This window comes from Lepidochelys olivacea (assembly GCF_965140295.1).
Source record: "Lepidochelys olivacea isolate rLepOli2 genome assembly, chromosome: 7".
Taxonomy (NCBI): Eukaryota; Metazoa; Chordata; order Testudines; family Cheloniidae; genus Lepidochelys; species Lepidochelys olivacea.
Window position 1 is genome coordinate 93,101,234 of NC_140417.1, and position 22,771 is coordinate 93,124,004.

General features: G+C 42.4%; 1 protein-coding gene across 5 annotated transcripts in view; it reads left to right on the forward strand.

The window, feature by feature from the left end:
* The window catches only part of TNKS2 (tankyrase 2), a 70,346-nt gene that overhangs the window by 19,692 nt on the left and 27,883 nt on the right, over positions 1-22,771 (forward strand). For all 5 annotated transcript variants that reach the window (XM_084635030.1, XM_084635027.1, XM_084635029.1 and 2 more), the window contains 9 exons: positions 4,705-4,891; positions 5,657-5,778; positions 10,179-10,270; positions 10,356-10,434; positions 14,962-15,133; positions 15,789-15,868; positions 16,368-16,513; positions 18,649-18,814; positions 19,196-19,415. In XM_084635030.1, coding sequence (XP_084491156.1) covers positions 4,705-4,891; positions 5,657-5,778; positions 10,179-10,270; positions 10,356-10,434; positions 14,962-15,133; positions 15,789-15,868; positions 16,368-16,513; positions 18,649-18,814; positions 19,196-19,415 — 1,264 coding nt within the window. The remainder of the gene's footprint in view (positions 1-4,704; positions 4,892-5,656; positions 5,779-10,178; positions 10,271-10,355; positions 10,435-14,961; positions 15,134-15,788; positions 15,869-16,367; positions 16,514-18,648; positions 18,815-19,195; positions 19,416-22,771) is intronic.

Consider the following 22,771-nt stretch of genomic DNA (forward strand, 5'->3'; position numbering starts at 1 on the left):
GAGACTTAACATGGATGCTTATATCTGGGCGTACAAACCTTTTAAGAACCAAACCAATACTTAGGGTCATACCAGATGGTGGTGGTAATGCTTACATAATACAGTAGAACCTCAGCGTATCAAACACCAGAGTTATGAACTGACCAGTCAACCACACACCTCATTTGGAACTGAAAGTACTCAATCAGGCATCAGCAGAGACTTAAAAAAAGCAAATACAGTCTAGTAATGTGTTAAATGTAAACTACTAAAAATAATAAAGGGAAAGCAGCATTTTTCTTCATACTGAAGTTTCAAAGCTATATGAAGTCAATGTTCAGTTGTAAACTTTTGAAAGAACAAGCATAACGTTTTATTCAGAGTTACAAACATTTCAGAGTTACAAACAACCTCCATTCTCTAGGCATTTGTAACTGAGGTTCTACTGTATATACATGTTAAAAAAATGGAAATTTCAAAAATTCCTTGACTTCACAAGCAAGCAATATAAAGAGGATTTTTGAAGTGTTCTTATAAAAAATTACATTGAAATGTCTCTATCTTAGACACAGATGTTACAGTTCTCCATAATGGAAGGCATAGGCATGGCATCAGACTTAAGGCTTATTGGATGACTAAAACTGCATTTGCATGTTTAAGATTTTTAGGTTTAACCTTAACTTGGCACTTACAGGATTTTATTAAAACAATATTTTAAATATTTTTCTCCTTAAGTAACTGCTAACTATTTAAAACCTTAATTTAGCTTAGATTTTTACCTGGAGTTTATTTTATAGTGTAAAATTTCAGGTAAGTATAGAAGTATGTACAGAATGACTAAATTTTTAGGAGAAAAATATGTAACTCAAGTAGATACAAAATACAGACTCTTTTGTCCTGGGCATGTCACAACTTTATTTCTAATCCGAAACTACTACATTTTGATGATTTGTGGGGGAATGAATCTACAACTCGTTTTTAAATGTGTATTTTAAAACTAGTTAAAAGTTCAAACTATTGAATAAGTATTTTCTTGCTGTGTTAGCAGATTTATGTTGACTGACAATTTGTAACAAAGGAAGTGCTTCTCAGCATTTGAAGGCAAGTGACAGGATGAGGATTAGTGTTGCAATAGACTTTGTTAACCTTTTTTGTTACATAACAAAATACTAATGTCTAAAAAATGTGACTCTTAGTAAATATAAGTTGCCTTAAAGCAACTGAGTTTCTAAACATTTTCTTGTGTTCACAGACTGATTTATCATTTTGTCAAAAACTGTCAACTTCCTCTTGGGAAATGGTAGCTGTTACTTAGGCTAAAGAACCATTCAGTTATGTAGACAATAATGATGGAAGGATGATAATATAGTGGTGATCATAGTGAGAGGAAAGATGATTCAGTGGCTAGAGCTAGCCTAGAGTTTGGGAGACCTAGGCTCAATTCTTTGCTCCAGCTCTGGCTTTCTTTGTGACCTTGTGCCCGTCACTTAGGGCTTGTGTACCCTTAAAATGCTACAGCGGCATAGTTGCACCACTGCAGCGCTTCAGTGTACACCAGCGGTTGGCAACCTTTGGTATGCGGCCCATCAGGGTAATCTGCTGGCGGGCTGTGAGACGTGTTTAGGTTGACCGTCCGCAGGCACGGCCCCCCACAGCTCCTAGTGGCCAAGGTTCCCCATTCCAAGCCACTGGGAGCTGTGGGGTGCTGTGCCTGTGGACAGTCAACCTAAACACAATGTCTTGCGGCAGGCCAGCAGATTATTCTGATGGGGCGCATGCCGAAGTTTGTCGACCTCTGGTGTAGACACTACCTATGCCAAATGGAGGGGTTCTGTTGTCATAGGTAATTCACCTCCCCAAGAGGTAGGATTCTTCTGTCGACCTTAACTTGCTGACAAGGATACTGTGGGAGACCGTGTCAAAAGCTTTGCTAAAGTCAAGATACAATACATCCACTGCTTTCCCTTCATTCACAGAACCAGTAATCTCATCATAGAAGGCAATTAGATTAGTCAGGCATGACCTTCCCTTGGTGAATCCATGCTGACTGTTCCTGATCACTTTCCTCTCATGTAAGTGCTTCAGGATTGATTCTTTGAGGACCTGCTCCATGATTTTTCCGGGGACTGAAGTGAGGCTTACTGACCTGTAGTTCCCAGGATCCTCCTTCTTCCCTTTTTTAAAGATTGGCACTACATTAGCCTTTTTCCAGTCATCCGGGACTTCCCCCGTTCGCCACGAGTTTTCAAAGATAATGGCCAATGGTTCTGCAATCACAGCCACCAGTTCCTTTAGCACTCTCGGATGCAACTCATCCGGCCCCATGGACTTGTGCACGTCCAGTTTTTCTAAATAGTCCCTAACCACCTCTTTCTCCACAGAGGGCTGGCCATCTATTCCCCATGTTGTGATGCCCAGCACAGCAGTCTGGGAGCTGACCTTGTTCGTGAAGACAGAGGCAAAAAAAGCATTGAGTACATTAGCTTTTTCCACATCCTCCGTCACTAGGTTGCCTCCCTCATTCATTAAGGGGCCCACACTTTCCTTGGCTTTCTTTTTGTTGCCAACATACCTGAAGAAACCCTTCTTGTTACTCTTAACATCTCTCGCTAGCTGCAGCTCCAGGTGCGATTTGGCCCTCCTAATTTCTTTCCTACATGCCCGAGCAATATTTTTATACTCTTCCCTGGTCATATGTCCAACCTCCCACTTCTTGTAAGCTTCTTTTTTATGCTTAAGATCTGCTAGGATTTCACCGTTAAGCCAAGCTGGTTGCCTGCCATACTTACTATTCTTTCGACACATCGGGATGTTCTGTCCCTGTAACCTCAACAGGGATTTCTTGAAATACAGCCAGCTCTCCTGGACTCCTTTCCCCTTCATGTTAGTCCCCCAGGGGATCCTACCCATCCGTTCCCTGAGGGAGTCGAAGTCTGCTTTCCTGAAGTCCAGGGTCCGTATCCTGCTGCTTACCTTTCTTCCCTGTGTCAGGATCCTGAACTCAACCAACTCATGGTCACTACCTCCCAGATTCCCATCCACTTTTGCTTCCCCTACTAATTCTTCCCGGTTTGTGAGCAGCAGGTTAAGAAAAGCTCCCCCCCAGTTGGCTCCTCTAGCACTTGCACCAGGAAATTGTCCCCTACGCTTTCCAAAAACTTCCTGGATTGTCTATGCAAAGCATAGCTATGCTTTAGCAAAGCTTTTGACACGGTCTCCCACAGTATCCTTGTCAGCAAGTTAAGGAAGTATGGGCTGGATGAATGCACTATAAGGTGGGTAGAAAGTTGGCTAGATTGTCGGGCTCAACGGGTAGTGATCAATGGCTCCATGTCTAGTTGGCAGCCGGTGTCAAGTGGAGTGCCCCAAGGGTCGGTCCTGGGGCCGGTTTTGTTCAATATCTTCATAAATGATCTGGAGGATGGTGTGGATTGCACTCTCAGCAAATTTGCGGATGATACTAAACTGGGAGGAGTGGTAGATACGCTGGAGGGCAGGGATAGGATACAGAGGGACCTAGACAAATTGGAGGATTGGGCCAAAAGAAATCTGATGAGGTTCAATAAGGATAAGTGCAGGGTCCTGCACTTAGGACGGAAGAACCCAATGCACAGCTACAGACTAGGGACCGAATGGCTAGGCAGCAGTTCTGCGGAAAAGGACCTAGGGGTGACAGTGGACGAGAAGCTGGATATGAGCCAGCAGTGTGCCCTGCAATGGCATTTTGGGATGTATAAGTAGGGGCATAGCGAGCAGATCGAGGGACGTGATCGTTCCCCTCTATTCGACATTGGTGAGGCCTCATCTGGAGTACTGTGTCCAGTTTTGGGCCCCACACTACAAGAAGGATGTGGATAAATTGGAGAGAGTCCAGCGGAGGGCAACAAAAATGATTAGGGGTCTGGAACACATGAGTTATGAGGAGAGGCTGAGGGAACTGGGATTGTTTAGTCTGCAAAAGAGAAGAATGAGGGGGGATTTGATAGCTGCTTTCAACTACCTGAGAGGCAGTTCCAGAGAGGATGGTTCTAGACTATTCTCAGTGGTGGAAGAGGACAGGACAAGGAGTAATGGTCTCAAGTTGCAGTGGGGGAGATTTAGGTTGGATATTAGGAAAAACTTTTTCACTAGGAGGGTGGTGAAACACTGGAATGTGTTGCCTAGGGAGGTGGTGGAATCTCCTTCCTTAGAAGTTTTTAAGGTCAGGCTTGACAAAGCCCTGGCTGGGATGATTTAATTGGGTATTGGTCCTGCTTTTGAGCAGGGGGTTGGACTAGATGACCTCCTGAGGTCCCTTCCAACCCTGATATTCTATGATTCTATGACCTATCGCTGTCTGCACTGGGATTTAGGTCATCCTAACTGCGCCACTCAGGTTTGGATTTTTCACACCCCTGAGTGATGTCATTATGCTGACCTAATTTTCTAGTGTAGACTAGGCCTTTAGTTTCTTTGTACCTCACTTCCCCATCTATAAAATGGGGATATTAATACTGCCCTACGTCACAGGTGTGTTGTAAGGATAAATTCATTAAATATTATGAGGCACTCTGATAGTATGGTAATGGGGACTGTAAAAGGACTTACAATAGATATTTCTGAAAAAAATATCTTGGAAACTGTGTGCATGTATATAGTTATATATTTATCTTGCTGTCTGCTTTGTGGCAATTAATAATTGCAATTTTTCTTTAATAGTCTCCTTTGTTTTTGTAACTTTCCCAGCATGGAGCATGTGTAAATGCTATGGATCTGTGGCAGTTCACTCCTCTGCATGAAGCAGCTTCTAAGAACAGGGTGGAAGTGTGTTCTCTCTTGTTAAGTTATGGTGCTGATCCAACACTGTTGAACTGTCACAATAAAAGCACCATTGATTTAGCCCCAACACCTCAATTAAAAGAACGATTGGCATGTGAGTATAAAGTGAATGTGAAAATGAATAGGATAGATGGCATTTCATAGCTCATCTACAATTGATTAGTTTTTCTTTGTAATGAGTGCCTTAAGTTTCATAAACAGTATCACACTGATATTAAGTTGGGAAGAAAGTGTTTACATTTTGAAAACAATTGTGTAATGCCTGCCTGAAGATTGTATTATCCTAAAACATGAAATAGTCTCAAATATATACAACTAACGGGCCCTTTTGAACATAGGTTTAAAAACTGATTTTAGTTACTATTCAGCAGTCTTGTGGCTGTAATGGCTTGTGTAGATTTTTCTTTCCTAGAATCCTGTTTTCTTCCTGCTGCTTCCCCACTTCTCCCTATGATCTTTCAAAAAACGTATTCCCAGCAATATCATTTTTCTCTTCAGCAAAGGTCATTTGAACAAAAAAATCCACCAGCATAATTACTTAGAACTATGAATACATTTGTTTTGAAGATGAAATGCTATCACTTTCTCTCAACTTCTGAATTGGAGAATTGGGACATGAGTTCTGTCTGGCATAGCTAAGGAATCCTCATGCTCAGCCTGTGCATGGACAAAGTAGCAATTTTCTGGAGTATATAGAGTGCTGGGCTACATCATATAATGAACCTGTGTACAGTAAATTACTAGAAATGGCTTTCTAAAGTCTCTACCATGCACTGAGAGCAGGATTTCCCCTACTAGAAGCGAACAATCCCTTTAATACTTTCCAGACCAGATTAAGAATATAATCTTTCTTTTCTAGATGAATTCAAAGGTCACTCCTTGCTACAGGCGGCACGAGAATCAGATGTAGCTCGCATCAAAAAATATCTATCTTTGGAAACAGTGAATTTCAAGCATCCTCAAACTCATGAAACAGCATTGGTAATATTTCAGATATATTAGTGATTTAAGATGTTAAGATGCTAAACTAAATATGTTGGGCAATGCTTTAAAACACACAAATTCCATTTTCTGAGAACCTGACATTGTAAAGACTGGCAAGTCAACTGTAGTGTATAATAAGTTAAGATAACACATCTAGAGTGTCCTTTGTAATTTAAACTTTTCACATTCCTGTCAAGTCTTGCAGGATAATTCTCTGCTACTATATCAGTGAAAGGTTGTAACGAATTTGTCTATTTTCTCTAGGTTATCTATACCACTGTCATTTGTCTCAATCCACTGAATACTTGAGTTTCTAAGTTTTCTTCTACATATATTAGCTTGCAATTTTTTCAGGTTGAACCACACTTACTGTATGCTCCTATTTCTAATCTCTTCAAATGGCTTTTGTAGTTCTATCCTTGTATGTGTTCGTTTCACTTTTCAGTGTAATTTCATATGAATGTTTCATCAGTGAGTTGAAAGAATAAAGATAAGCTAAGTCTAATGCCAACTGCTGCAGCACTGCAGTAGGCAGCTTTCTCTCTGCCTGTATTCCTGACACAGCCATTTATCCTAATTTTGTTTTGCTTAGAATCCAACCAGTTTTCAATCCATATGAAAAGTGTTTGGCACCTTCATCTAGTAATTTTAGTAATTGTTAAAATAAATCAGATTTGTGTGGCTTGATCATTACAAACTCATGCTTGATTCCCACTCTTGCTCTTGATTACTTTATTCTGATAGTTATTATACGTTGAGGGAGACAGAGAGGAAATGGCAAACAAAGTAAAAGGAAAGGGAGATGAGGAAAGAGAACAGAAAATGGTATTGTGTAATATCCTTTATATGGCCCATGGTACAAAATTCACGGCCATGAAAAATGTGTCATGGATCATGAAACTGGTCTTTTGAGTGCTTTTACCCTATATTATACAGATTTCACAGGGGAGGCTAATGTTTCTCAAAGGGGTCCTGACCTAAAAAGGGGTTGCAAGGCGGGGTGAGTCACAAGGTTATTTTAGGGGGGGTCTTGGTATTGCCACCCTTACTTCTGCGCTGCCTTTAGAGCTTGGTGGCTGTTGGCCAGGCACCCAGCTCTGAAGGCAGCGCAGAAGTAAGGGTGGCAATACCATACGATGCCAGCCTTACTTCTGCACTGTTGCCTTCAGAGATGGGCGGCCGGAGAGTGTGGCTGCTGAGGGCCTAGCTCTGCAGGCAGCAGCACAGAAGTAAGGGTGGCAATACGGTACCATGCCATCCTTGCTTCTGCACTGCTGCTGGCAGTGGCTCTGCTTTCAGAGCTGGGCTCCTGCAGTGCCGCTGCCAGCAGAAGTAAGGGTAGCAGTAACGCAAACACCGTACGATAACCTTGTGACCCCCCCCCACCTCCTTTTTGGGTCAGGACACTTACAATTACGACATTATGAAATTTCAGATATAAATATCTGAAATCAAGAAATTGACAATTTTTTAAATTGTATGACCTTGAAATTTAGTAGGGTCCTAGGTATGACCTAGTTACAGTTCCTGAAAAGAGTTGTTTCCAGAAATACTGGATTACATGGTCCAGATTCAACTAATGTAATTCCCTTGCCCTTTTTCTTGTACCAGGGATGAATTTAGTCTAGTAAATCTTTGCAAATATTAAGAGCCTGAAACTAGATTTCCTAATATAGTTATATAAATAATAATTAAATACATTTTGTTGCTAGCTATTTGAGTAATTTTATAAGTTCAACCTTCAAATCTAAATCTCACTATACTGATTCTCAAATCAAAGAAATAAAATGGGTAAAATCCTGGCTCCATTGAAGTCAATGGTAAAACTCTCATTGATTTCACTGAGGCCAGGATTTCATCCAATATGTACAAATTATTGATCCATCTTTGTAATTAACATAGATTTCAAGATTCTCAAAGTCCTTCTCAAAGGTCAGGGGTCTCAAACATGCGGCCCACAAGGTTCTTTTGTGCGGCCTACTAAGCTCCCTGCGCACCCCCTCCCACGTGCACCTCTGCGTACCCCGTGGCACCGCGAACCCCGCACCGTTCCCTGAAGCAGCCGGAACCATGCCCCTGTGGCTCTGGGATGGGGCAGGGGGCTCAGTGTGTTACTCTCGCTTCCAGGCAAAAACACGCTGCTCCTCCCCCCCAGCCCCCCCCAGCAGCTCCCATTGGCCGGGAACAGGGAACCGCAGCCAGTGGGAGCTTCAGGGGAGGTACCTGGAGGAGCAGCAAGAGCAGCACACAGAGCTGTGTGCCGCAGCGCAGGCCCTTCCCCCGGCGGGACGTGGTTCCGGCTGCTTCCTGGACTGGAGCAGAGCAGAGAGGTGCGGGGCCAGGGCGGGCAGGCAGCAAGCCTGCCCTGGCCCCGGTGCGCACGGGAGCTGCTCTAGATAAGTGGCGCGGGGCCGGAGCCCGCACCCCTCCTGCACCGCACACCCCAACTCCCTGCCCTGAGCCTCCTGCCGCACCCCGCACTCCTGCGCCCCTGCCTGCAGCGCCCTGCACCCCTCACCCCTCCTGCACCTCACATCCCAACTCCCTGCCCTAAGCCTCCTGCTGCACCCTGCACACCTCCTGCACTCCCTGCCCTGAGCCCCTTGCCGTGCCATGCACACCTCCTGCACCTCAACTCCCTGCCCTGAGCCCCCACCACACCCTGCACCCCTCCTGCTCCCCCTGGGGACAGGGAGGGGGGCGGGGTTGGGGTGGAGACTTCGGGGAAGGGATTGGAATGGGGGCAAGGAAGAGGTGGGGCAGGGCCTCATGGAAGAGGTGGAGTGGGGGTGGAGCCAGGGGCAGCAAGGGTGGGGTGTTAATGATGTGGCCCTTGGGCCAATGCATTAGTACTCATGTGGTCATTTGAGTTTGAGACACCTGTCCTAGGCACTGTTATACCAAACTTTGTCCACCTCAATTAAGTGGGCTATACTGAGAATCTTCTCCCATACACTAATATTAGAGTTTTTAGTTGATTTTTCTTTTGGCTTGGTATCAGTCTTGGTATTTTTTTTATAGGTTATCAATCAGACATACAAACATAACTCTTCGATAGTTATAGACCACACACATCTCAACTCCGGGTTGCTAGTTATAATTTTCTATTCTGGAACTGTTAAGATGGAGACAGACCAGCTTGTGGTTAATTGTTGGGGTGTAGGAGTACAGGTGATCTAAAGGTAAGGTGGGAAGTCCAGAAATTTTTGTTCTGTTCCCTCTGGTCCAGATGCCCATGTGACATTAAGCAAGTCACTTAATCACTCTCTGCCTGTTTCCTGATCTGTAAAATGGAGATATTTGCTTTACTATAAATATTGAGACTAAGGCCCAGATATTTAGACATTGCTGCGCTCAGCGTTGCAGCACCTAAGTCTCCTGTTCAAAAGGGATTTAGTCACTTAGGAGCCAAAAACTCTTTGGCCATCAATGGGATTTTGGCTCCTAAATCTCTTTTGAACATGAGACTTAGGCTCATAGATCTGTTAGGTGTTGCAACTCTGAGCACAGCAACACCTGAATACCTTTAAAAATGGGCCTAAATTCCTTGTTTTAAAGCACTTTGAATCAGTTTCATCAAAGTGCTCATATACCTTTCATGTATTTATGTGCCATTTCTAGAACCTATGCCTCTGATTATTAATATATTAATTACTAAATCCCTCAGGAGTAAGATACTATGTAAGCTTAAAAGTATTGAAGGCTGCTCTGTGATTGAAGTAATCAGTAGGACTGTTCTCCAAGCTAATCTAAACATAGAAGGACAATCATATATACTAATTGTTCTATTATTGCAGTAACATCCCTGAGGTACAGTGACAGTCTTCATCAGCCGTTTAGTTGGACAGAAATCATGGCATTGTAATAGGATATTGTTACAGGATAATGTCTCCCACTTTAAAAGTGTTGCTCCCAAACTCATGTATCAACAATAGATCTGCAGTATCACGTTTTCCACTGGTGAGAGAGGACTCTATCCTTAAGATATTTTCTCTTCTCAAATGTAACTTCTTGTTACCCAGTTTGTCTAATTGCAGTTATATTAAGCTAATAAAGGAAATATAGAACATGTTATCTGCCTGTTTTTCAATTTACTGGTTCTGTGTTCATTAATTTCCCCAACATTATTATATTATACCGAGGTCAGAATAGATAGACCTTCTAGCCTTAGAATCTCTGACTTAGTGTTAGAAATTTAGTTAAATGTTGTGTTGGAAAGCTATGGTGCAAATCCCTGAACCCATATGTAGGTCCCATTGAAATTAATAATACTCTGCATGGGTCTGTTCTAGCAATTCCTGATACAGGATCTTGCTTTAGTTTGCCAGTCATTAGCAACTAATAAAATGCTATATATAACGAGATCATTATTAATGCTGCAATTTTGAAATATTTAGCACTGTGCTGCTGCATCTCTGTATCCCAAGAGAAAGCAAGTCTGTGAATTACTTCTGAGAAAAGGAGCCAACATCAATGAAAAGACAAAAGAGTGAGTGCTACTGATGGATGCTATTAATTGTTCAGGATAATTTTATAGCATACAACTTAACTGTAATTTTTATTTTTTAATAAAGCTTCTTGACACCTCTCCATGTGGCATCAGAAAAAGCTCATAATGATGTTGTTGAAGTTGTTGTGAAGCATGAAGCTAAGGTACGAATTACTTCCTGTATTTCTTTGGCTAGAATTATCTATAAGATGTAACACTGTAGCACAAAGTTGACAGACTGCAGTTGTAAATTCAGCATTGTGCATAGAATTAGTTTTGTAAGTATACATGTTTACATATGCAAGACAGAGAGATGATATACACACTCGTATAGAACTATGTTTATCGACTTCATACATTTTGTCAAGTTTTAAAAGAGAAAACAGTATAGTTTTACTAATTTCTACTACTTTCACTAAGTACAGAAAAAAGATGTATTTGGTGCTTAATTACAAGCAGTAGAATTGTGAACGTGTTTTACAAAAACACAACAAGAGAGGAGGTAGCAGATAAACTAATTAGAAAAATAGTATGTAAGAGATCTGGGACTTAAATTTGAAAAGATAAAATGGAGAAAAATTTAAATGATGTCACTGGCAATAATTAAGATCAAGTCATAATGTTGCACAGCTGCTATAATGCACTGCATTTTGGTCAAGTTTTCACATAGAGGAAGTATGGAAATAGGGCGTGCCACTTAATGTAATCACATTGAACAAGACTGCTAAAATAAAGACTCAGGATTCTGATTTTTGGAACTTGATTACAGGCTGACTGCTATATGGCTTCTGACATGGCTATTGAGAGAAACAGAGAAGTCTAGAGAATAGAAAGCTACTTGTTGTAGGGTTGAGTTAGTGAATGACTTAGTTATTAGAGGTTTCAGAGTAGCAGCCATGTTAGTTTGTATTCGCAAAAAGAAAAGGAGTACTTGTGGCACCTTAGAGACTAACAAATTTATTTGAGCATAAGCTTTCCTGAGCTACAGCTCACTTCATCCGATGCCGATGAAGTGAGCTGTAGCTCACGAAAGCTTATGCTCAAATGAATTTGTTAGTCTCTAAGGTGCCACAAGTACTCCTTTTCTTTTTAGTTATTAGAAAAATCCAGAGGTTCTCAAGTCAGAATGGCCAATATTAGCTGATATAGACAAAGCCTCTTGTTTAGTAGTTAAACAGTGACATGAGGAGGGTGGGGATAATGTATGAGACCCAGGCTCCTCCCACCTCAAGCTCTGACTGTAACTCTCACAAGCAGTAGGTTTAACTGTCATAGTTAATTATTTGTCACAAATGTCTTTTGAAATTGGCTTTTGGTTCCTCAGTAAAAGTAGTTTAAAAGTGTAACTAACTTTCAAAATTCATAGAATCATAGAAGATTAGTGTTGGAAGAAACTTCAGGAGGTCATCCAGTCCAAATCCCTGCTCAAAGCAGGACCAACCCCAACTAAATCATCCCAGCCAGGGCTTTGTTAAGCTAGGCCTTGAAAACCTCTTAAGGATGGAGATTCCACCGCCTCCCTAGGTAACCCATTTCAGTGTTTCACCACCCCCTTAGTGAAATAGTTTTTCCTAACATCCAACCTAGACCTCCCCCCACTGCAACTTGAGACCACTGCTCCTTGTTCTGTCATCTGCCACCACTGAGAACAACCTAGCTCCATCCTCTTTTGGAACTCCCCTTCAGGTAGTTGAAGGCTGCTATCAAATCTCCCCTCACTCTTCTCTTCTGCAGACTAAATAAGCCCTCTTCATAAGTCTTGTGCCCCAGCCCCCTACTCATTTTCATTGCCTGCTGCTGGACTCTCTCCAGTTTGTCCACATCCTTTCTGTAGTGGGGCGCCCAAAACTGGATAGAGGGGAATAATCACTTCCTTCAGTCTGCTGGCAATGCTCCTACTAATGCAGCGTAATATGCCGTTAAATTCCTTAAACTTCAGTAACATACTGAATATGTCCCTATATGCAGAGTAATAGGAATGAACGTTTGTCTCACGCAGTATTACTGCAGTTGAGAATTTTCACAGTTCCCTTTTCTAATGCATTCTAGGCCATGTTTTAGTGGTCTAACGTACCTTCAGCCTCACTGGACGTGTATTAATAAAGCAGTAAGATTTTCCTTTTGAACCTGTGGTACTTGCCAAGACCTGTTGTTAAATGCTGAACTTCAAAGAAAAATGCATCCTCTTCCAGCCTAGATGCTGTGTTCAAGAGCAGACTAGATATTTTGTGTTCCTTTTTTAACTCTTAGTTCATTTAACTGAGAATGGTAATGCTATTTGCCATGTGGAGTGGGAATGGCTACTCTAAGCCATTTTCCCTAATAACTCTCAACCCACCGTGTTTATTCCTCCCTAGCATGTCACAGAGCACTCTCTAGGTGGCTCCCCTACCTAGAAGCAGTGTGTCATATTGAGGCTTCTAGCTATGGGGCAAACAGGTGAAGAGTGGGTCCCCCTTTGTGGTGGGCAGGGTAGTCATTCAGGGAATGTGTGTCTTGTGTATCTTTAGGATGTCTAGTCTACTTTGGCTGATATGGAAGGGAAGGAAAACAGGCTTCCCTTGCATGATGTTGGTTGAAGCAGAACTCCTGCTACTGGCTCTTTAAACTCCATGTTGAAGCTAAGGGTATGTCTACATAGCAATGTAATCCTATGGTTAGTGGGACTAGAGTCAGCTGACCCATGTCAGAGAACCCTGACTTGAGTGTTAATACTGTATTTTAACCCTAGGCTTAGAATTTTCTGACCTGTGCTCAAACCTAGGGCTCTGGCATCCACACTGCAGTGCACAGATCTGAGTCAAAGTAATCCTATTCCAGAGTGCCTAGCGCCCCACTCCCTAGTGTTGACACTAGCCCCACGAATGTGTTACACTGTGGGAAACACTACTGCCCACCCTGTTTCCTAACTGTAGTGGTGCCATTGATGGAACTCAGGTGCCCATAAGGAGCACATGAGTACATAAACTTCATAACTAGCTCCTTTGGTGGCTGTCTCAGGAGAATGACTGTAGTTTGAGAAGGCTTTATACTGAACTATCATCTAACCTGAGAATTGGGCTTTCTACCTCTAGGCTGAGTCACATTGGCAGGAAAATGCCCATTTGCACCTGTTCTCAGGATCATTAGGACATCACTGCCCAGGTCTTTCAAAATGAAACTTTGAAATTCTTAATTTTTAAAATTGGATGTTCAACAAAGGTGGTTTTGTTTGGTTGGTTTTCTGTTTGTTTTTGTCTGTTTTGATATTTGACCTAAGAAGGTTTCAGAGGAAAAATACGCACACATCAGAGCCTGACCGCTGCCAACTGCAAAGCGGTGAAGTGCATCGCCAGGGCTAGTGTGCAGTGTGCTCCAGCAGTCCCCTGAGATCCCTTATCCCTGCCCCTGCCACACTCTGGGAGGCAGGAAAAAAGGATCCCTGGGTGGGTGGGGGGGAGTTTTGAGGCTGGCTTCCATTCACTCCCCTCACAGCGCACACTTCTCGGGCACCCTTGCCAGAGAGTGGAGCCAGGACTGCCCTACAGGGAGGCAGAGCAGCAGATCTGGTTAAGCATGGCCACAGGCCAGGGGAGGGATGACCCCCAACAGCCAGGAGCCTCCTCCCGCCTGTCAGCTTTGCTTTCTGCTCCAAGGCTCTTCCACGCAACAGCAAGGAGGAGTTGGAGCAGGAAGTGGGAATGCAGTTGGCCAGGTAGTAATAGCTCTTCTGCCACCAGGAACTCTGGGATACATCTGGAGGACTTACAGGGCCCAAGTTAAGCCAGGGTCACATGCACGCAGGAAAGCAATAGGGCTTGGACCCTCCAGCCCTGCAGGGTCCTGGGACCCTAGATCCGAATCCTAGTTTAGCACAATTGGTGAGTGGACACAAGGGTAGTCAGGCTTGAGCTCAGGCCTGGGCTTACATTGCTGTGTAGACATACCCTGAGAGGACTGGCAGGTTGCAGTAGCTGTGCAGTGGCAGATTGATCAATCATCCTTTTGTGCTACTGGAGTGGTTGGTGGGGAGAAACATATGGAGACTGCGTAGTTTGTTCTCCACATGCCTCTGGCAGTACTGGTGTAAGATGAAGGAGGGGAGTTCCTCTTACAGCAGCTGCTGTGGCAATGGGAGCCACACCCTTAGCAGAGCAGCTGCCTGGGTTAGCAGCAGTACCAACTTAAGTGAGGGCTAAAATTGTTAAGCAAAGCTGCCCTTAAGATTTGGTAAATGGTCAGCAATATAACTTGTGCCAACACCTCTAGCTACCAATTATTCGTGTCCATCTTTATCTGACTGCTTTGCACAGGCACTGCCTAAGGATTTTGGAGAGGGTTAGTGAAATAATTTTCTGGGTAAAACCCCAACTTTACTGATTCATTTTAAATAAATGTACTGGAAGTTAAGGGCTGCAGGATCCTTAGGTCCCTGCTACCCTTTTGCTGTAAAATAAAAGCCCAGCTGCTTGTTGTATTCATCATTAGTGACGGGCTTACATTTTTCATATTTTCTAGGTTACCTTTGCATGGAAATGAGTTAAACTTTTTTTTTAAAGTGAAAATCAAGATTCTCCTTCACGGTTCCAGGGGTCAGATCTGTTGACCTAAGTGCTCATTGTGAACTTCTGCCTGGTCATTTGTGAAAATAAGGTCCCTGATGTTCTTAAATCCTGTAAAACTACATTCTTAAGATTCTATGTTCTCTTTAGGTTAATGCATTGGACAATCTTGGTCAGACTTCTCTGCATAGAGCTGCACATTGTGGCCATCTGCAGACATGCAGATTGTTGTTGAGCTCTGGATGTGATCCCTCAATTGTGTCACTGCAGGGTTTCACAGCTTTACAAATGGGGAATGAAAATGTACAACAATTACTACAAGGTACTATGTTTGTTTGTTTTAGGATATAAGTTCATTTAAAAAATGGTGTCATATTTTGTTTCATTTGCTGCATCGTCAGCCATTAAGGAATAGCACTGAGCTCAAGCAAAAAAATATTTTATATGCTTGTCATCTGCTGACTGCTCCTGCATATTTAGTAGACCTGCCACTTCCAGTCAGTTTGGAGAGTCACTGAAAAGAAATCTCTTAGGCTAAAAGTGAGGATCAATATTAGCTATTTTTGTTTTGCCTTTGTGGCCAGATGTAAGAAAGTATATACATAGCTTGAAGATTTTTTTTCAGTGAAAAAAAACATGAATAATAAATTTATAAGCTTAAATATATAAGCGTTTTAGAATAATTGAAATTCAGAGACTGAATAGGGAAGTTTGACTGGTTCTGCAATTTTCCAAAGTTGAGGACAATGCAAGGGGCAAATTAACACAATTTTGGAAACCTGTGAATTCAAGGGTATAACCACAAGTTAAATTTTGGGGATTATATGAAAAGACATACATTGACTAGAATTTCCTGATTTATTTAAGAGTAGCCCTTGAAGTACTATATAGTAGTCTGATCTTAAATGTTTCTCTAGTTAAATAAACTCTAAAAATACAAACAATTACTTTCTTTATAGCCCTATTTTCTTTTGTAGAAGGCATCCCATTAAGTAATTCAGATGCAGATCGACAGTTGCTGGAAGCTGCAAAGGCAGGAGATGTGGATACCGTAAAAGTAAGAACACGCAGTTTTAATATTTACTTGGGTGCATATTTTGTCAAACTATATTTATGTTGCTTAAAAAGAGGGAGAGCCTTTCTCAGTCTGAGTGCTGTAGATTCATGATCCTGGTCCTGATTCCCCCGTACTGTGCAAAAATCCCCTGGTTAGATTTAAAGAGTAATATTGGCCCATTTTTCTGAAGAGTCCTATTCAGTTCTTCATTGAAAAGAAATAGTTCTGACAATAGTTACAAGTTTAAAGAGAGGGAAACAGGTGATTCTCTTTGCGCTGTCAGGGATACAGGATCCCTGAAAAGTAAAGCCTTTATGTAAAAACTCATTGGCAAAATAAATGTCATGTACAGATTATAATGAGTATTATTAAATCTTCTGGTTATGGTAAATAGAAGTAATTTTTCAAATCAGATATGCAGAACAGTATTTTATGACCAGTGTCTACATGCTTGTATTTTGTTACATGTATAGTAATGTATGTTTTGTCTGTTTCACAGAAGTTATGTACAATTCAGAGTGTGAACTGCAGAGATATTGAAGGGCGTCAGTCCACACCACTTCACTTTGCAGCAGGATATAACAGAGTGTCTGTGGTTGAGTATCTTCTTCAGCATGGAGCTGATGTTCATGCAAAAGATAAAGGGTAAGTACTCAAAAGATGTTGTCTGTGTTTTGTGATAGTTCTGAGCCCTTGAATTTTGCTGACTGGTTCGTGTTTTGTCTTATTTGAGATACTTTATATTTCTTTGGAAAATCCTTCCTATATAATGCTATAAGAAATTCTCACTCTCTCTATTGCTATAGGACTTTAAAATATACCCACTATATAGTCTACAAGACCTGAATCATGTAATTTAGGCCAGTCAAAACACACAAGTGAGAAATAGTGATGTGTGTATATATAGTACAGAATTTGCATTTTAAACATCAGCAGAAGTATCACACTATAGCAAAGCTATAGTAAAGAACAGAAATATCAGACACTTAGATGAACACAATTTGTTGGTGAAGAATCAACATGGTTTTTGTAAAGGGAAATCATGCCTCACCAATCTACTAGAATTCTTTGAGGGCAAGGGTGAGCCAGTGTACCTAGATTTTCAGAAAGCCTTTGACAAGGCCCTCACCTAAGGCTCTTAAGCAAAGTAAGCTGTTATGGGGAAAAAGAGAAGGTCCTCCCCTGGGTCAGTAACTGGTTAAAAGAGAGGAAACAAGGGGTAGGAATACATGGTCAGTTTTCAGAATAGAAAGAGGTAAATAGTGGTGTCCCCCAGGGATCAGTACTGGGACCAGTACTGTTCAACTTATTCATAAATTATCTGGAAAAAGGTGTAAACAGTGAGGTGGCAAAATTTGCAGATGATACGAAACTACTCAAGATAGTTAAGTCCCAGGCAGACTGCAAAGAGTTACAAAGGGATCTCACAATACTGGGTGACTGGGCAAGATCATTGTTGATGCAAAGTAAAGCACATTGGAAAACATAATCCCAACTATACATATAAAATGATGGGGTCTAAATTAGCTGTTACCACTCAAAAAAGAGATCTTGGAGTCACTGTGGATAGTTGTCTGAAAACATCCACTCAATGTGCAATGGCAGTCAAAAAAGCTATCCCTTTCCTAATGATTCCCAACATTGTTAGATAATAAGACAGAAAATATCATATTTCCTCTATATAAATCCATGGTACGCCCACATCTTGAATACTGCATGCTGATCTGGTCGTCCCATCCAAAAAAAATACACTGGAATCGGAAAAGGTGCCGAAAAGGGAAACGAAAATTATTAGGGCTATGGAACAGCTTCCATATGAGACAGATAATAAGATGGGTTTCAGAGTAGCAGCCGTGTTGGTCTGTATTTGCAAAAAGAAAAGGAGTACTTGTGGCACCTTAGAGACTAACCAATTTATTTGAGCATAAGCTTTCGTGAGCTACAGCTCACTTCATCAGACTCTTCAGCTTGGAAAAGAGATGACCGGGGGGGGGGGATATGATAGAGACCTATAAAATTATGATGGGTGTGAAGAAAGTAAATAAGGAAGTGTTATTTATTCTTGTAACACACGAACTAGGGGTCAGCAAATGAAATTAATAGGCAGTAGGTTTAAAACAAACAAAAGGAAGTGTTTCTTTACACAAAGCACAAATCAACGTGTGGAACTCTTTGCCAGAGGATGTTGTGAAGGCCAAGACTATAACAAGGTTAAAAAAAGAACTAGATAAGTTCATGGAGGATAGATCCATCAATAGCTGTTAGCCAGGATGGGCAGGGATGCAAAACCATGCTCTGAAGTGTCCCTAGCCTCTGTTTGCCAGAAGCTGGGAATGGGCAACAGGGCATGGATCACTTGATGATTACCTGTTCTGTTCATTCCCTCTGAAGTACCTGGCATTGGCCACTGTCAGAAGACAGGATACTGAGCTACATGGACCATTGGTCTGATCTAGTATGGCCTTTCTTATGTTCATATGTTCACAGTTATCCTCACTGATAAAATTAAGGCCACTTTAGTTGACAAAAGAAGTAATGAGCATTTTTTAGCATTGGATTGTTAAAGATTTAAAGCCATTGGAAGACAAATATGCGTTCACAAGGGAAACCAGTACACAATGGCGAAAATAAATATTAGTCAGAAATTCAGAACATCTGATTGTTTTCAGAAAAGTTGTAGAATATTCATGGTGTAATAAAGTTAGAGCTGTTTTTGACAGAATGATGTAAACCTAAAATGTAGCATGTATTAAGAGAAGTTTGCTTAATCTTGTTTTCAGAGGTCTTGTCCCTTTGCACAATGCTTGTTCCTATGGTCACTATGAAGTAGCAGAACTGCTTGTTAAACACGGTGCGGTTGTAAATGTAGCTGATTTGTGGAAATTCACTCCCTTACATGAAGCTGCAGCAAAAGGAAAATACGAGATCTGCAAACTTCTATTGCAGGTACTCTACAGGTTGATAGAGAGGAGGTTAATTGATGGAAATAAGTGTGTTGTGTTTAATCCGAAGTGTTGGGTAGGGCTCTATAAGAAATTGGATTTTATTCGGGTCGGGTTTCCAGTCAATGGTTATTAAATTAAGAAATACGCTTTAAGGGTACACGCTTTAAGGGTACCTTCCTCTCACTATTGTGTGGACTTTTTTATTCTTTGGAATACATGATAGCTTTTCTCTACACAAGTTGAATGTGAATGGAAATAAATTACCAATGGGGTATATAAGCTATCTAAGATCTACAAGTACTTATTCTGATTATTTCCATTTTTGACAATAGTTAAAGTGAGATGAGTACTTAATATCTTCCTGGCCTTTTATATGCTACAGCATGGTGCTGACTCCACAAAGAAGAACAGAGATGGAAATACTGCTTTGGATCTAGTTAAAGATGGTGATACTGATATTCAAGACCTACTTAGAGGAGATGCAGCTTTGCTAGATGCTGCCAAGAAGGGTTGTTTGGCCCGAGTAAAGAAGCTTTGTTCGCCTGACAACGTAAATTGTCGTGACACACAAGGAAGACATTCAACGCCACTACATTTAGCAGGTTAGTGCTGTTAAATACTAAACAATTAGTACATACTTAGATCTTACCTAATTATGTCAATGTACACACTACAACCTTGCTGCCACCAATGTAAGTGCCCCACTACACCGACATAATAACTTCATCACCATGAGAGGTGTAGGGCTTATGTCTGTGTAGTTAGGGTGATGCAATGTCCATTAGACACTGGGTTATTTACATCGGCTGTTGGGAATTCCACGGCTCCATGCTGGAGCCATGAAATCAACAAGACAGCTTGGGCTGTCACCCTCGGGTGGGGGGGGCCTCCAGCGAGAGCCCAGCTGACCTCAGGGTCCTGAGCTCTGGGTGCAGAGCTCCCCCACTGGGAGCCGGAGGTAACTGCCTTGCTCCCTGTGAGGAGTGGGGGCAGCCAGGCTCACAGCAGGGAGCTCAGAGCCTTGGGGAGCAGCTAAACCCCCAGTCCCCCACACTGCCCCTCTTCGGTCGGTGGAAGAGCTGCTGGTGAGGTGTAGTGTGGACATGAGCCACCATAATTAATATGATGGCCGTAAATTGACCTAACACATAGCCTGACTTAAGTTTTTAGTGTAGATGTGCCCTAAGTTGACTTGAAAAAAGAAAAGAAGTACTTGTGGCACCTTAAAGACTAGCCAATTTATTTGAGCATAAGCTTTCATGAGCTACAGCTCACTTCATCGGATGCATACTGTGGAAAGTGTAGAAGATCTTTTTATATACAAGGCATGAAAAAATACCTCCCCCCAGCCCACTCTCCTGCTGGTAATAGCTTATCTAAAGTGATCACTCTCCTTACAATGTGTATGATAATCAAGGTGGGCCATTTCCAGCACAAATCCAGGGTTTAACAAGAACGTGGGGGGGGGGGTAGGAAAAAACAAGGGGAAATAGGCTACCTTGCATAATGATTTAGCCACTCCCAGTCTCTATTCAAGCCTAAGTTAATTGTATCCAATTTGCAAATGAATTCCAATTCAGGAGTCTCTCGCTGGAGTCTGGATTTGAAGTTTTTTTGTTGTAATATCGCAACTTTCATGTCTGTAATCGCGTGACCAGAGAGATTGAAGTGTTCTCCGACTGGTTTATGAATGTTATAATTTCTGACATCTGATTTGTGTCCATTTATTCTTTTACGTAGAGACTGTCCAGTTTGACCAATGTACATGGCAGAGGGGCATTGCTGGCACATGATGGCATATATCACATTGGTAGATGTGCAGGTGAACGAGCCTCTGATAGTGTGGCTGATGTTATTAGGCCCTGTGGTGGTGTCCCCTGAATAGATATGTGGGCACAGTTGGCAACGGGCTTTGTTGCAAGGATAGCTTCCTGGGTTAGTGGTTCTGTTGTGTGGTATGTGGTTGCTGGTGAGTATTTGCTTCAGGTTGCGGGGCTGTCTGTAGGCAAGGACTGGCCTTTCTCCCAAGATTTGTGAGTGTGTTGGGTTATCCTTCAGGATAGGTTGTAGCTCCTTAATAATGTGTTGGAGGGGTTTTAGTTGGGGGCTGAAGGTGACAGCTAGTGGCGTTCTGTTGTTTTCTTTGTTAGGCCTGTCCTGTAGTAGGTGACTTCTGGGAACTCTTCTGGCTCTATCAATCTGTTTCTTCACTTCCGCAGGTGGGTATTGTAGTTGTAAGAATGCTTAATAGAGACCTTGTAGGTGTTTGTCTCTGTCTGAGGGGTTGGAGCAAATGCGGTTGTATCGCAGAGCTTGGCTGTAGACAATGGATCATGTGGTGTGGTCAGGGTGAAAGCTGGAGGCATGTAGGTAGGAATAGCGGTAGTAGGTTTCCGGTATAGGGTGGTGTTTATGTGACCATCGTTTATTAGCACTGTAGTGTCCAGGAAGTGGATCTCTTGTGTGGACTGGACCAGGCTGAGGTTGATGGTGGGATGGAAATTGATGAAATCATGGTGGAATTCCTCAAGGGCTTCTTTTCCATGGGTCCAGATGATGAAGATGTCATCAATATAGCGCAAGTAGAGTAGGGGCGTTAGGAGACGAGAGCTGAGGAAGCGTTGTTCTAAGTCAGCCATAAAAATGTTGGCATACTGTGGGGCCATGCGGGTACCCATAGCAGTGCCGCTGATTTGAAGGTATACATTGTCCCCAAATGTAAAATAGTTATGGGTAAGGACAAAGTCACAAAGTTCAGCCACCAGGTTAGCCGTGACATTATCGGGGATAGTGTTCTTGACGGCTTGTAGTCCATCTTTGTGTGGAATGTTGGTGTAGAGGGCTTCTACATTCATAGTGGCCAGGATGGTGTTATCAGGAAGATCACCGATGGATTGTAGTTTCCTCAGGAAGTCAGTGGTGTCTCGAAGGTAGCTGGGAGTGCTGGTAGCGTAGGGCTTGAGGAGGGAGTCTACATAGCCAGACAGTCCTGCTGTCAGGGTGCCAATGCCTGAGATGATGGGGTGCCCAGGATTTCCAGGTTTATGGATCTTGGGTAGTAAATAGAATATCCCAGGTTGGGGTTCCAGGGGTGTGTCTGTGCGGATTTGATCTTGTGCTTTTTCAGGGAGTTTCTTGAGCAAATGCTGTAGTTTCTTTTGGTAAATCTCAGTGGAATCAGAGGGTAATGGCTTGTAGAAAGTGGTGTTGGAGAGCTGCCGAGCAGCCTCTTGTTCATATTCCAACCTATTCATGATGACAATAGCACCTCCTTTGTCAGCCTTTTTGATTATGATGTCAGAGTTGTTTCTGAGGCTGTGGATGGCATTGTGTTCCACACGGCTGAGGTTATGGGGCAAGTGATGCTGCTTTTCCACAATTTCAGCCCGTGCACGTCGGCGGAAGCACTCTGTGTAGAAGTCCAGTCTGCTGTCTCGACCTTCAGGAGGAGTCCACCTAGAATCCTTCTTTTTGTAGTGTTGGTAGGGAGGTCTCTGTGGATTAGTATGTTGTTCAGAGGTATGTTGGAAATATTCCTTGAGTCGGAGACGTCGAAAATAGGATTCTAGGTCACCACAGAACTGTATCATGTTCGTGGGGGTGGAGGGGCAGAAGGAGAGGCCCCGAGATAGGACAGCTGCTTCTGCTGGGCTAAGAGTATAGTTGGATAGGTTAACAATATTGCTGGGTGGTTGAGGGAACCATTGCTATGGCCCCTTGTGGCATGTAGTAGTTTAGAAAGTTTAGTGTCCTTTTTCTTTTGTAGAGAAACAAAGTGTGTGTTGTAAATGGCTTGTCTAGTTTTAGTAAAGTCCAGCCACGAGGAAGTTTGTGTGGAAGGTTGTTTTTTTATGAGAGTATCCATTTTTGAGAGCTCATTCTTTATCTTTCCCTGTTTGCTGTAGAGGATGTTGATCAGGTGGTTCCGCAGTTTCTTTGAGAGCTTGTGGCACAAGCT